At 36.1% G+C, this 15791-nt stretch overlaps 1 protein-coding gene across 1 annotated transcript in view; it reads left to right on the top strand.

The window, feature by feature from the left end:
- The window catches only part of KLF12 (Kruppel-like factor 12), a 629283-nt gene that overhangs the window by 431748 nt on the left and 181744 nt on the right, over positions 1–15791 (top strand). The window contains exon 4 of the mRNA XM_006864313.1: positions 1821–2367. Coding sequence (XP_006864375.1) covers positions 1821–2367 — 547 coding nt within the window. The remainder of the gene's footprint in view (positions 1–1820; positions 2368–15791) is intronic.

Below are 15791 nucleotides of genomic sequence, written 5' to 3'. Positions count from 1 at the left end.
ATCCTCTTTATTCACTGTCCAGCTTTCGCATCCATATGAGGCTATTGAAAACACAATGGCCTGGGTCAGGCGCACCCTAGTCCTCAAGCTGATATGAAGTATATCAGGTGATTTAAATACACTGCTAGTATTAAAAATACTTTGTACATTGATCCTAAGATTCAGCTGAGGATAATGACCAACTAAGAAAGCATATTTGGTACATTCAGAGCTAAAGTCCTTGGGTAGCATAAATGATGAAGCATTCAATTACTAGTTTATAAGTTCAAACCTACCCAGAACCACCGTGGAAGATGAGCTTGGCAAGCTGCTTCTGAAACGTTTACAGCCTAAAACACTGCAGAGCAGCCATAGTCTGCACACAGAGGTCCCTTCAAAGGCAACTAGCAACAGTAGTTTGAGAACTAACACATAGGGTCTTTTAGATTCAGTTTGACATTTTTCAACCAATTACCTAAAGTTGAGGTTATATTTTGAAGTGATTATTCAGGACAATATTATCTAATTTGTTGTTGTTATGTGCTGTGGAGTCGGTTCCGACTCATAGCGACCCTATACGTGGTTTCCAAGGCTGTAAATCTTAACGGGAGCAGAAAGCCTCATCTTTCTCCTGCGGAGCAGCTGGTAGTTTTAGAAAGGCTAAAATTTTATGGGCATATTATTTTAAATAATATGTTCCTTATAATATTATGTACAGTATTTTTAAATGGAATAATATGAGTCAAACTTGCAATATAATTTTGTTTTTTATATGTGTATATAATATCCTGTTATTTATATATGTTATATATCACATATATACAATGTTTTATATATATATACACACACACACACATACATATACAGTGGTTATTGCTGAGTAGGTTTTCACCCATAGGGACCTTGTATGGAGTTTCCAAGGAGGAGCGTCTGGTGAGTCTGAACTGCCGAACTTGTGGTTCAAACCGACCTTGCTATCAAGTGCTTATCTTACAGCACCTCACCAGGACTCCTATATCTAAAATATAATCCTGTTTCATATATACACATACACTTTATATATACATACATATATACAAATACATATACTTTTTTTCTTGCACATTGTATTTTATGACGTATATTGTGATATTTACTCTGTTGAACTTTTGAGTATATGATAATTCTTAAACACATTATAAAAAAATATCATTATGAATGAGTTTTCCCATTATTGTTTCCTTTATGAGTTTTCCCATTATTGTTTCCAGGTAATCTTTTGTCTCTAGGTTATAATAGAGCATTGGGTAAGAGTTAAGACTCATGATATCATAAAATTTTTGACTAGAAAGGAAATTTAAGGTGACCTCATCAAAGCTCATTATTTTGTAACTAAGAAAATTAAGACCACTAAATTCAATTATTACTTAAAATACCAATAAAATGAGTGCTTTGTAATTAAGGTGATAGTACTATACTTTTAATTATATTATACTTGGCTTTTTGAACTTGTATTTTAGAAATGTTTATAAAAACAATTCCTGGTCTTTTTAGGTACTTATAGTCCGTTTTCCTCCCGCATGGATCATTTGTTTGAATGTATTTTAATGATTACATCTGTCTTTCCCAAAAGAATGAAAATGTCTTTGTGATAAAGGTCTTCTTTTACTTTGTTTTGTGTTTTTGTAATTTTAATCATGGTGATTGTCACAAATATTCCCCAAATGTTTGGTGATTGAATCAATGTTCCTTAATAATCAGGGGGAAAAAAAAAACTTTAAAAGATGCAGCATAATAAAACAACATCTACTTAAATGCATGATTAATAAAGATAAATATGTGTTTTATTTTTCTCCACACAGTCTCCAAACGTCCACAACTATCCCGATATGGAAGCTGTCCCCCTGTTGCTAAATAATGTGAAAGGGGAGCCCCCAGAGGACTCGTTATCCGTAGATCACTTCCAGACACAAACTGAGCCAGTGGACTTGTCAATAAACAAAGCCAGGACATCCCCTACAGCCGTTTCATCCTCCCCAGTTTCCATGACAGCATCTGCCTCCTCACCTTCTTCTACTTCAACCTCGTCATCGTCTTGTAGTCGTCCAGCCTCATCCCCAACTGTTATAACATCGGTATCTTCAGCATCATCCTCGTCAACAGTATTAACGCCAGGGCCCCTTGTTGCCTCTGCATCTGGTGTGGGAGGCCAGCAGTTTTTGCACATTATCCATCCTGTACCACCTTCAAGCCCCATGAACTTACAGTCTAACAAACTGAGTCACGTTCACCGCATCCCCGTGGTGGTCCAGTCGGTGCCTGTTGTCTATACAGCTGTACGGTCACCTGGAAATGTGAACAACACTATTGTAGTGCCGCTTTTGGAGGATGGGAGAAGCCATGGCAAAGGTAAGAGACGCAGTAAAGCTTTGGTTTATATCAGCACTACAATTAACTCTGAATTTTTTCAGTAAAAGAAACCTACAGCTTATGCAAAAGCATATACAAACATACATCCAAAAAAGCTGTTTTACAGAAGCACTGGTTAGTTAGTCATTGAATAGGACAGATTATTGTAAACTCATCCCATATTTAAGGAGCACTGGTGACATCCTAACTTAAGAATTGGACTGCTAATCACAAGGTTGGCAGTTCAAACCCCATAGCTGCTTCTCAGGACACAGATGACAGCTTCTGCTTCCGTGAAGATTGACAGTCTCAGAAACCCGTGGAGCAGTTTCTCTGCCCTAAAGGATTGTTCTGAGTTATGCTCAACTCTATAGCAGTGGAAGTCAGCCCTTTATTTATGCAGGTATGTATTACAGCTTGGAGTTTTGGTGTGGGTTTGTAGGATATGTACTTGACTGCTAACCACAAGGTTGGAGGTTCAAACCCACCTGCCACCACTTGGAAACCCTATACAGAGTCACTATGAGTTGGACTCAGCTACATGGAGCTTAACAACAATAAAAACATACTACAGTTTTACTTAGTTTACAATTTGCTAAATATTTTTTTTTTCATTTTTAAAGGATTTAATGTCAAAATTCAAATATCTAAATTTGCAAATTGATGTTTACTTTGAAGTGCTTAGTGATGAAGCATAAATGAAGAAACCCCTTTAGAAATTAGAAACAATGAATTTTTACACCAAGTAAATTAGTAAGAATCTTCTTTCACTTATTCAGATTGGGACTTATGTGGATGATAACAGTATAACATACTATAATGAAGTGTGAATACCTTCACTTTTGAGTAATTGTATATTATCCTTAAAATAATTATAAGTTTGATGACAAAAGTAGCTTGGTTTCTTATAAGTGTAAGTAATTATTATTATTTTAAATAATAGGAAATATAAAGGAAGTGTTTCAAAATGCAATAATAATATTCTCTTCTAAGGCTTAGAAGGCAAGAAAATACTTTGCTATGTGACTGTCTCTAATGATACCTGGAGTACTGCTGTGGCTCTGTAGGATAAGCACTGGACTGCTAATTACAAGGTCAGTGGTTGAAACCACCGGCCACTACTCAGCAATGCCATACCAGGTCACTGTGGTTTGGAAGTGACTCGACAGCATTGAACAACAACAACAACAATACCTAGTTAATTAACTAAATTTGATAGTCACGTAGTTTATCACAAAGTTATTTCTCCTATGTATAGGTTTAATCCTCACTCCCCATTTTTCACTGGAAGGAATTGTAAAAACCTCATATTGTAAATGCTTTTCCATTCATCTGAAAAACAAGCTGCCCTTCTATAGAAACGTAGCAGGTCCACAATAAACATTGGCTCAGCCCCTTTTTAACTGAATGCACATGTATGTATTTTATCTCAGAACCTAGAAATGATGGTGGAATAAGAATACTTTTTAAATTACTTTTTTGCTTTGATTCCATATTACCATTGAAATCCGTAGTAAAAATTTGTGGATATATAAAATACTCCCTTCTCATAAAATGGTAGTAAACATAGTTGTTTTAGTTATTGTGTAAGGAAGGATTCAAGCCTTAGAAATAACATTTGATTGTGAATTTGGATGCGTTTTTGCAAAAATCGCTACAAATTTGTCTAAGTAGATTGTTTTATCTATAATGAGTCTCTTCACAGCCCTAGAAATCGATTTCACCTTCTCGGTTTCATCAAGATAAAAAAACTCAACATTCACAGCATACAGAAATGTTAGACTGCAAACCTGACATGCAAACATTCATTGCTTACCTGATAAACTCTCTCTTACCAGGAAGTAGTCCCCTACCTACCTGTGAACGAGGATACTCAACCCCACTGCCATTGAGTCAATTCCAACTCACAATTACCCTGTCAGACATAGACCTGCTCCTGAGGAACAGACAGCTTCATCTTTCTCCTAAGGAGCGGCTGATGAGTTTGAACCATTGACCTTGCTGTTAGCCATCCAGTACTTCAGTCCACTGTATCACCAGGGCTCTTCCTTTTGTGAATAAGTAGAGGAAAAATTGGGATTGATGGTCTTTTCATGGGTTTTACTTCATCTGAACCTTCTTTAATCCTGGTAATTGTTCTCATAGAAATGATCAAATCTAGTTGAATAATGAAATATAAGAAGGCCACAACAGGTGTTTGCTTTTTGGTATGATTCACAGGTATGTTTATCAGTCATTTGAAAAGCAAGAATTAAACAATAGTGAAATCCATAAACTTGCATATTACATTATTTTATATGTAGCATCATGGTGTGGCACTATGGGATATTACACTGGACTGAAAGGTCAGTTTGAACCTCAAGGTTGGCGGTTCAAATCCACCAACTGCTACTTGGAAATCCTATATAGGGTCGCTGTGAGTCGGAACCGACTCAACAGCAGTTAACAATAGTAACAACAACAACAATGTGTATACCATATAATCCAATCTTTATTTGATATGACCTTTATATTGGTTTTATAATTCACATACCACTCTTGTTCTGAAATTAATACAGATTTTAATGATGCTTTTGACCTTTTATGCAATTTTTAGTCCTTAATAAAGGAGAAAGAAGATCTGTCTCTTTTATTTGCCATACTCATTTTATGGGAGAGGGTATTTTTACTTTAAAAATAAAGCATATAAAATATAATACTGAATTCAAATGTTCTGGATGGTATGTCTTTCAGATGATTTTGGTGAGTTTCATGTGGTGATTTATTCTTTGTTTTTTTCTCATGTATAACATTACTTAAGTATCTATAAATGAGTACAATTACTTAACAATATGATCTCACAAAAATACAAGAAGCAATAATGCTCAGATATTGTTATTTTAAATTATTACTATTATAAAAATGAAAATGTTAGGGGGAAAGAACTTGAATTGAAAAATAAAAACATGTTCCAATAAGTTTTTAGTGCTGCTAGAACCAATGACAAGTCTGAGAATCTATGGAAGCATCCCGTGTTTTCTATTTATTATTCGTTTATCATGTTTTTACAATCACCTTAATCTACAAACACTGTTACTATTATTGCTGGATTGATTAATTGAATCTGAGTGAAAATGCCTAGTGGAAAGACTTAACTGTGGAATAAAGGGAATATGAGTAAATCCTAGTGACTTGACTACAAACTTGAGGTTGGGTGCTGGACAAAGGATGAACTAGCTGAGTGAGACAGGAAGCTCCTGCTTCCATTCCCACTTAGAACTTACTTAACCTAGTGGAGGTGAACAAAGTAAACCCTGATGGATACTTTTAAAATTCTAATAAAAATAAACAAACAAAAAATTAACTCATAAAGGTACACCACTGTAATGATTAAACGCTTTTAAAGTTGGTATTAACATATGTGGTCATCACTGGTAGAGAAACCCATTTCCATGCATGTCGTAACGCACAGAAGATTGTGAATATTCTTATCCATGTCCAAGGTGCTTTATCATGTGAATTGAATCATTTGCCCACTCAAGTGTTTATTGAACACTTATTACATATCAAGAATCTTATTGACACCAAGGCTACAGCACTGAACCAAAAAGAGGCAGTTTTTATCTCTCAGAGCTGTAGTTTACTGGAAGATGTAGACATTAAGCAAAAATCCATACGATTAGGTAATTTATCATTGTGAGCAGACTTGCATTAAAACCCAAGCTAGACAAACAGATGGCTAATGAAGACATCTGAAAGTAGATGCTGGTAACAGAACTGCAAGTAGAGAAAATTGTATTGGCCAAAATGTTCTCATGGAAGGTATTACATTTATTAGGATGAATGTTTATTCTGTGATGCCTGGACAGGGGGAAGGTTAGTGTTTGGGGAAATGGTGGAGTACAATTTCCCGAAGGGTATGCTTAAGTAACACCAAAAGAATGTGAAAATGAATTCTAATAGGGACAAAACCTCAACCCATTCCTTATGCCATACTCAACTTCTCATTCAAATATTGGTCTCAAGGAATGGTAACTTTTTAGCACAACTTGGGCCTTGAGTGTAACGTGTGACATTAAAGAATATGCCATGGTACTCTGGAAGGAATCATAATTTAGACTCTTAACTACGGGAGACAGGGTTGTTAGAGAACGATTCCCAGGAAGACACTTTTAAGATTGATACCGAAAGTACAAATGTTGATGATGGGATATAGGAGCTCTCATAAGGAGCTCTGGTAGCGTAGTGGTTACGAATTGGGCTGCTAATCTCACAGTCAGTAGTTCAAAACTACCAGCTGTTCTATGGGAGAAAGATGAGGCTTTCTTCTCTCGTAAAGATTTACAGCCTCGAAAACTCTGTAGAGGGTCACTATGAGTGGGAACTGACTCCACGGCACATAACAACAACAACAACAGCAATGTAGGGAAAACAGAGCTGGTTTGGCTGGAGTTTTGTTACTGTACAACCTGAAATATTTGTAAGCAAGTCTCTAAAGGAATTATTTTACCTTGTAAAGGCATCTCAGTCTAGCCTAAGGAAGTTTTTGTTAGAGTTCCCAGGGTTTTTGGTTAGGTTTTATAGATATTTAGTAGCACAGAATCCTAAAGAGTCATAACAGATCATAAGCAAAGTTGTCCTTGGTTCATTATTACCTTGAAGGAAGCACAGGTGTATTTAGAGTTTTCTTCTTTTCTACAAATATGTATTGTGCATCTTTTATATACCAGGCATAGTTCTAGCCATTTGGGTTCCAAGATAGAAAAAAACTCCCTATTTTCATGGACCTTAGATTCTAGGAGTCCTATTGTGGCACTGTGGGTTAAGTCACTGGACTGCAAAGTCAGTTTGAACCGCAAAGTCAGCAGTTCCAGTACACCAGCCGTTCCTTGGAAACCCTATACAGGGTCGCTATGAGTTGGAATGAACTTGATGGCACTTAACAACAACAACAAAGTTTCTAGTGGGAGAGTAAGATAACAAATATATGTCTGGTATTTTAAGTGCTATACAAGTAGTTAGAGAGAGGTGCAAGTTCAGATATAATCAAAGAAAGCCTTTCTGAGAAGTATGTTATGCTAATAATATCTTGTTGAAGACCCTCTATATCAAGAAAATTGTAAGTTAAGCAACACTTGGGCAGGAGTGAGCCTGGTTTGGGTAAGGAGGTCAATGAGAGAGCAGTGAAGGATGAGAGGCAGGCAGAGGCTTCATTACATGGGTGCTTGAAAGCCTTGGTGCACTCTTTGCATTTTGTTCTAAAGATGATGGGAAGCAACTGGAACCTGGAGACTTGTGAGTGTAAGTGTGATGTGGGATGTTTTATTTGTTACAAAGATCTTTGAGCAAGAAAAAATAAAATAAACTGGGGGTCAGGAAGGCATTAGGGAACTGTTGCAGTGTGGATTTAATGTGGGGTCTGAGAAAAGGAGAAGAATAAAGTGTTTGGTTTAAACCACTGAGCAGACAGTGATGTTGTTTATTAAGTTAGGAACAATGGGATTGCGAAAGGAATTTACTTTTGAATGTGTTAAACTTGACACGCCCATTAAATTTTTAAAAGTGTAAGGTCAGAGCTTGAACCTACAGCTGCTCCACAGAAGAAAAATGAGGCTATTTGCTCACTTGTGTAATTCAGAAACCCAATGGAGCAGTTTCACTGGGTCGCTATAAGTCAGAATTGACTTGATGGTGGTGGATTTGGTTTGGTTCTGAGTGTCACAAACAGGCCCTCAGTTGCTAGGAATTAGAAGTCTCCCAGGTGTACCTTGAAAGAAAAACCTGGCAATCTGCTTCCAAGCATTCACTGCCAGGAAAACCCCGTGGAGGACATTCTACTGTGCAACACGTGGGGTGGCTGTGATTTGGAGTTAACTGGATGACAGCTGTTTGTGTTTGTTATTAAACAGTAGAGTGGAGAACTTGAGATGAAAGGTGAGTCTGGAGCTCAGAAGAAAGCAGAAAAGGGATTGGAGAAATGAATTTAGGCTTCTTTACATATAGGTGGGGAGTCCTGGTGTGACACTGTGGGTTAATGTGCTGAACTTCAAGGTCGGTTTGAGCTACAAGGTTGGCAGTTCAAGATCGCCAGCAACTCTTTGGAAACCCTATACAGGGTTGCTATGGGTTGGAACCAAATCGATGGTACTTAACAGCAACATATGTAGGTAGGAATCCTGGTATAAATACTGGACTGTTAACCAAAATGTTGACAGTTTAAAAGCCACCAGCTCACCCTAGAAAATCCTGTAAGGGCTGCTATGAATCAGAACCAACTCAACAGCACTTGACAAACAGCAACAACATATACAGGAGATATTTAAAGCTATTGCCTGCATAGAATCACCCAAGGAGAGAGTCAGAAGGGAGAAGAAAAGGTATTAAATAGTATTTAAACCACTTTGATGGTGAGGTCAGAGGAAGAGAGTGAAAGAGAATGCAATTGAAAGCATTTCATGGAGGAGTCATCAGTTGTATAAGGGAAGTCAAGAGGTTGAATTTAAAAAAATGAGGACTGAGAATTGGCAAGGTAGAGTGCATTGGTGATATTGACAAGCAGTTTCTCATTGGAGGTTGGGACAAAACACAGATGGAAGTGAGTTCATATTCTGGTGGGAGGTGAGGAAAGGGTGACTAAAAGTCTCGACATCTCCTTGGAGTAGTTTTTAAAATATATATATATAGTTATAGAGACACGGAATGTGAACTGGAGAGGCAGTTAGGGTCTCAGGGGAGGGATTTCAAAGAGATGGAGGTAGTAAAGCATATTTGTTTGCTGACAAAACTAATACAGTAGTTTTGAAAGTGGATACTTCCAGAGAGGAAAGATTTATAGATGCAGAGTCCTTAATTGCATATTGCTGTTAAGTACCATTTACTTGGTTCTGACTCGTAGCTATCCTATATAATAGGGCTTACAAGGAGTGACTGGTGAGTTTGAACCACCAACCTTGCAATTCAAACAACCTTTCAGTTGGGTGTTTATCCTATAATGCCACACTAGGACTCTTGATTGCATGTTAGTTATTATACTATGAAAGTAATCTGAATTTTATAGGAATTCATCTAAATGCTATCGTCAATTTATTAGGTTGACAGAATTGTTAGGAAAATGATGCATAATGAAATGAAAGGAATCCAGGTAATAATCTAGGATTGGCATTGAAAAGCAAACGAAAGCTCTGTAATATTTGGTGCCGTGGAGAATTATAAAAAACAATACAAGAATTAAAAGAAATATAAATAATAGCATGTATTTTTCAATTCTCACCCAGTGGAAAGAAGAGATCTTTCAAAATAAAATATTAACCCCAATATTTGCCTTTTAGGGGTACTTTTACATTTGAATATTGATAGGTGTTACATTTTCAAATTTCCAGCTATTTAACAGGCAATCCCATAGCCAGTGGTGGTGATGACTGTGTGCTCTCAAGTTGGTTCTGACTCATAGATACCCCATGTAGGGTTTTTGAGGTTATAAATCTTTAGGGGAGCAGAAAGTCTCATCTTTCTCCCACAGAGCAGTTGGTGGATTGGAGCTACTGAACTTGAGGTTAGCAGCTCAATGTGTAACCCACTATGCCACCAGGGCTCTTTATCTCAAAACTAGTCTGTGAAAATAAAATTTGATAGGTAGGTAGATAAGTAGATAGGTAGAGGTCGCTGTTGTCAAGTCAGTTCTGATTCACAGCAACCTTATTGTAACAGAATGAACATTGCCCACTTCTACATCATCCTTACAATCACCAGCATTTTCGAGACCACCATTGGAGCAGTTGTGCCAGTTCGTCTCACTGAGGGTCTCCAATGCCTTCATTGGAGCTCTACTTCACCATATATTATATATTCCTGTAGAACTTGATCTCTCATGGTAAAATGTACCAAGAAAGACAATCAGTGTTATGTCGTAATCCATGAAGTGTTTATTATAATTTTTGAAAGTACATCTCTAGGTCTTTCTAGTATAAGTATAAACTCCAATGAAACCTGTTTATAAACTCCAATGAAACCTGTTCACCATGGGTGATCCTGCTGGCATTTGAAATATTGTTGGCATTGTTTCCAGCATCATAGTAACACACAAGCTACCATAATGGGAGAATCCGATTAAGAGCTAGCAACAATAACAATAAAAACCAACTGATTTATATTCTTCATCCCATACCTAAATTATTATTTTTTTTTTCCCATGTAGCTGTAAGAACAGGTAATATTGTACCTTGATGCCAAGGATTGATGCCACGGTAAAGGTGTGATTGATCAGTGGGGACTTTCAGAACTTGGAAAGGTCTGATGTAGTTAAGTATGTATTTCATTTTGTGATATTTTCTTTCCTGATCATTTTCAATTTATTTTTTATTACTTTATAGTCTGCTGCACCCCAACCCCCAGTTACTGATTTCTGTTTGCCCACCTCAAAATAATCAAATGCCCATATGGAGTCATAGAACACACTGGTTAGAAGAGGAGTTAGGGTGTTAAGTGCAATCGTATTGGATCCGACAAGATAGCATCCTATGTATAATAGAAAAAAACACTACTTCATCTTGTGCCATCCTCATAGTCTTTCCTGTGCTTGATCTCACTGTTGCAGCTACTGTGCCAGTCCATTTTGTGACGGTCTTCCTCTTCTTCACGGACCCTCTATTTGATCAAGCATAATGTATTCAGGATCTAGTCCATTCTGATTTCAAGTTTTCTTCTGTATCCAGTTTGGATTTTTGGCAGATCCCTGTCAAAGTACTGCTGCAGCCATTTTTTAAAGTCTCTTCAGAAAACTTTATTTGTATATGGTATTACTTGATGATTTCCACATTTTGTTGGATGACCTTTCTTTCTAGAAATGGGCACAAATATGGATTTCTTGCAGTCAGTTGGTCAGGTAGATATCTTCCCCATTTCTTGGCATAGATGAGTGAGCACCTCCAGTGCTGCATCATTTGTTGAAACATTTCCATTGGTATTCCATCAATTCTAGAGCTGTGTTTTTCACCAGTGCCTTTTATTTATCTAGGACTTCATTCAGTATCACCAATTCTTGATCATATGCTATCTCTGAGATTATTGGAAATTAGCCAATTCTTTTTAGTATAATAACTCTGTCCATTTCCTTTTATCTTACTTTGATACTTGTTGCATTATTTGATATTTTGCCAATGAAATCCTTCAATATGGCAACTCAAGGCATTAATTTTTTCTTTAGCTTGATAAAAGCCAATGATGCTCCTATCTTTGGTTTTCTAATTCCAGGTCTTCATACTTTTCATTTAATCCTTTAGTTTGTCTTCTTGGACAGCCTCTTGGATTCAGCTCCTTCACTTCGTCATTTCTTACAACTACTTTAACTACTCTGTGTTCAAAAGAAAGTATCAGTGTCTTTTCTGACATCCATTTTGATCTTTTTTTTCTGGTCTTTTTAATGGCTTTTTGCTTTTTTTCATGTATGATGTCTTTGATGTCTATTCTTGAGATGGTCTCTAAAATCAAGGTCCTATCTTGATTTTTGTGAGCTTTAATTTTCTTCACCTTCAACCTGAATTGTTCAGTTGATGGACTGTTCTGCAGTCAGCCTGGGCTTTGTTCTGACAGATAGTATTGAGTTTCTCTGTTGTTTCTTTCCACGGGTGTAGTAGGTTTGATATCTGTGTATTCCATCCAGCAAAGTCACTATCTTTTTTTTTTTTTAAAGATATTTACAATGAATATGCCACTGGTCTTTCAGAATCCTATCATATCATCTTTAGCATCATTTCTATCACCAAGGCCATGTTCTACTTCATCTTTGTTTCAAATTTTGCGTTCCAGTCACCAGCAATCATCAGTGAATCATGATTGCAAGTTTGATCAATTTCAGACTGCAGAACTGTTCTGTTTCTTTATCATTGGCTTTAGTGATTGGTGTATAAATTTAAATAATAGCTGTTATTACTGGTATTCAGCTCCAATTTCCTAAACTTAATTATATTCTCTTTCATGAAAATGCAATACCAGCAGGTCAGTATACCAGGATTTTACAAAATACGTTTATTGCTTTAAGACTTTAGTAGTATATCATACTTGAAAAGTCATTTATTATGGATCATAAGTGTTTTTATCTCTGACTTAAGTCTGTTCTGAAATTACCTTATATATAAACTACTCCCCTTCCCCCCCCCAAAAAAAAAAAAAAATCAAACTAAGCCATATTGGTACTGTTGTTAAGAAACCAACCCCAACTAGGATACAATTTATTTCAACACCTCCTCTAAAAGAGCTTTGCTTTCTTATTATATTTAGATGTAAACACATAGTGAAGAACTATCCAAAAATGTGCTTCATTTACATAGCAACCATTGAGGAGTTTCAAAGGGATGTGGTCTTGGGCAAATTTGAAATAATCACACCCCATTTTCTTCTTACAAACTGTTGCTCTTCTCAGAAACCTACATGAAGAAACCAGTGTATTTTTAGTCTTCTGTCCTTATATATTTATGGGAGGAAATATGGTCATCAATGTGATTTCTGCACCTGTCCCATGAAACTGTACATTTGTGAGATGTCTGTGTGTCACTAATTTTCTTCAGCTTTTCTACTTGTCACTAATATTGTCGCGTAGTGGTTACGAATCATGCTGTGAGCTGCAAGTTCAGCAGTTTAAAACTACCAGCTGTTCCACGGGAGAAAGATGAGGCTTTCTGCTCCCGTAAAGATTTACAGCCTCAGAAACCCTGTACAGGGTCGCTATGAGTTGGAACCGACTCCATGGCATATAACAACAACAACAACAACTAATATTGTCATGGTTCGTTTTGTCACAGACTCACTACTTCTGTCTGCCCTACACAGGAATGTCCTCTTTGTGTTTACCATTTGCTGCAGTCCTGGTGTCACTTGTCCATATGACCAGGATAGTCCAGGTCAGCTGAAATATGATTATGTGTACAGTTTTCTTGCTTCTTGAGTGTTTGAACTACCCGGTCTTCCTTTGGTAAATGTATTTTCCTCGCTTTAACTGTGAAATACTTTAAATCTAAGTTCAATTTTGATCAGTGAATCCTCTAGTTACTTATGTTATTTAATTTGCCATTTAAAAAATATTGTTTATTGAGCATGGAGACCGGAGCATTGTTTTATGTTGTTGTTGATTATCCTCAAATACAGATTGATAGGACTAGAGTATTCCACTAATGTATAATTCTTTCAAAAAAGAAACTTGTTAGTCAGAAAGACCCTCATATTTATTAAAACTCAGTTTTAAAAGAACTGTTTGAAGTATTTAGTCTGTACAGATTGAATCAATTCTGTCTTGTTGCCTGATTTTCAATGTAGAGTAGAAACTTTTTCTGTATATTTTCACTTCTGGGCATGCATACGAGGTTGAAGAGATTCCACTAAAATTTTGTCTCCTTATGCTCTTGTTTATCTGACATACCTGCAATCTGTCATCCCTACTGCTTTATTTGGCATAGATACACTGGTTTTAAGATTTGGTGCTAACAGCTGTTTGAAGTGTTTTAAGAGCAGAGAAGAGAAGATTCTAAGTCAACTCTTGGAGACTGTAAAATGCCAAGGGATGAATTTAACTGACTTTCCCCCTACACAGTTAAATGATGACTGAAACATTATGAAAGCACATTAACAATTATTTACTACCTAAAGAGCTAAAGACATAGGCAATAAACAGATCCATGTGTTAGGTAAAGTAGAGAAGCAAGAAGTTAACAAAAGGAACTTTGTGCTTATTAGTATTAAGAGCTATTAAATAAAATCACAGCTTGTCAGTTAAATTTTTAAAGTAAGTTTACTATAATAAGACTTATGTTTAAATAAATATATACTTAAATGTTAATATCTTGCTAAAACATTATTCTAGTCTAGTCTTTATATTCCATTTTCACCACAATTGAAAAGCTTGCTTTGGTAATATTTAATGCATTAAACATTAAATATTAGATTTTGAAATATACCTTTCATTTCCTTTATGAATAATTTTATTGATTTTTTTCTCTATTGAAATAATGCTCTGCTTAAATATAAAGCTTTTAATTTCCCATAATTGTTGTCATATTACAAGAAAATTCTTATGTTACATTTCAAGGATTTGGGTAATATTTGAACATCTGAGGGGGCTTCAAAAAGTTGGAGAAAAATGGAATTGAAATATATTGTAACTTTTTGACAAACTTTTTGAAGTTTCCTCATATATGCTTATTGCAAAAGAACATTTGAATACACACACACACACACACACACACACACATAAATATCACATGAGCATTTTTACCCAGTGACTATTTGGATCTAGGAGTAGCCAATAAACGAAGGAGGAATGTAAGATCCAAGAGGGAAACTTAGTCTTAGACTCATTGCCAACACTGTTTAAATTGGCTTTTTAATTATTTACAACTCTTTGGATATGATTTCTGTTCTCTATTTTTTATATTCCCTTAATAATTCTTTTTCTGTTCCACGTGGTTTTACTATCTTCTCAGCTCTTTCTCTCTGCCTGTTTTCCATTGTTAGTGGAGTATTTGATTAACTAATATTCTCCTTTGTGTTCTTTAGAGAAGAACTAATTGGTCCTTGTCTTTCTATCAAATAAATAAAAGAAGAGCTACCAATATACAGAGCAGTATTCACATGCTCAGTTCTTTTCCTGCCATCTTTATCTTTATGTGAGGCTAATGCTACTTTGCTCTCTGGACAGTTGTACATGCTGTTTATGACGTGGTGGCCTCCCCATCTTTTTTCTCATATTAATTCATTAATTTGTTTTCAATAAATATTTTATGGACCATTTTATATGGCCAGGAATATCCTTCATTCCCAGCTATGGTGCTTTTTGTTTGTTTTTGTTTAAACTCTTATTAAAAGTCAGCTCTTGTTTATAATTTACTCACAGTTGTCCACACTATCGGCCATTTCTTGTCGGTGAATATTGAAATCACAGCTAGAGGTTTTGAATAAATGAAATAGAGTGGAATTGAATAAAAAGCATTGGCCACATATTATTTAATGGATGTTTTATTCAGTAATATACATGCATGCAGATACGGTGGTGTGGGAGGGTGGGGACTGTGACCTATAGTATGTTAAGGATCCCTGATTACAGAGTGGGTTAAGCATTGAGTTGCTAAGAAAAAGGTCAGTGGTTCGATCCCAACAACACCTTTGTGAGAGAAAGATGAGGCCCTCTGTGTACATAAAGACTTAAAGCTTACGAATGACACATGAGGTGACTTCAAAAAGTTTGTTGAAAAATGAAATTAAATAATAAAGATAGAATAAAAAATGTAAACTCTTTCACAATATAAACTCCATCAAGGTCAAGACACTTGTGGTAAGTGGTGATAGCAGCCATTTAGTCTATCCCTAAAGAACTGTTGTTGTTGTTGTTGTTGTCAGGTGCCATCGAGTCGGAACCGACTCATAGCGACTCCATGCACAGCAGAACGAAACAATGTTCG

The sequence above is a fragment of the Chrysochloris asiatica genome, unplaced genomic scaffold (assembly GCF_000296735.1).
Source record: "Chrysochloris asiatica unplaced genomic scaffold, ChrAsi1.0 scaffold00063, whole genome shotgun sequence".
Classification (NCBI taxonomy): Eukaryota; Metazoa; Chordata; class Mammalia; order Afrosoricida; family Chrysochloridae; genus Chrysochloris; species Chrysochloris asiatica.
The sequence above is the reverse complement of the archived record's forward strand: the minus strand, read 5'-3'. Positions and strand labels throughout refer to the sequence as shown.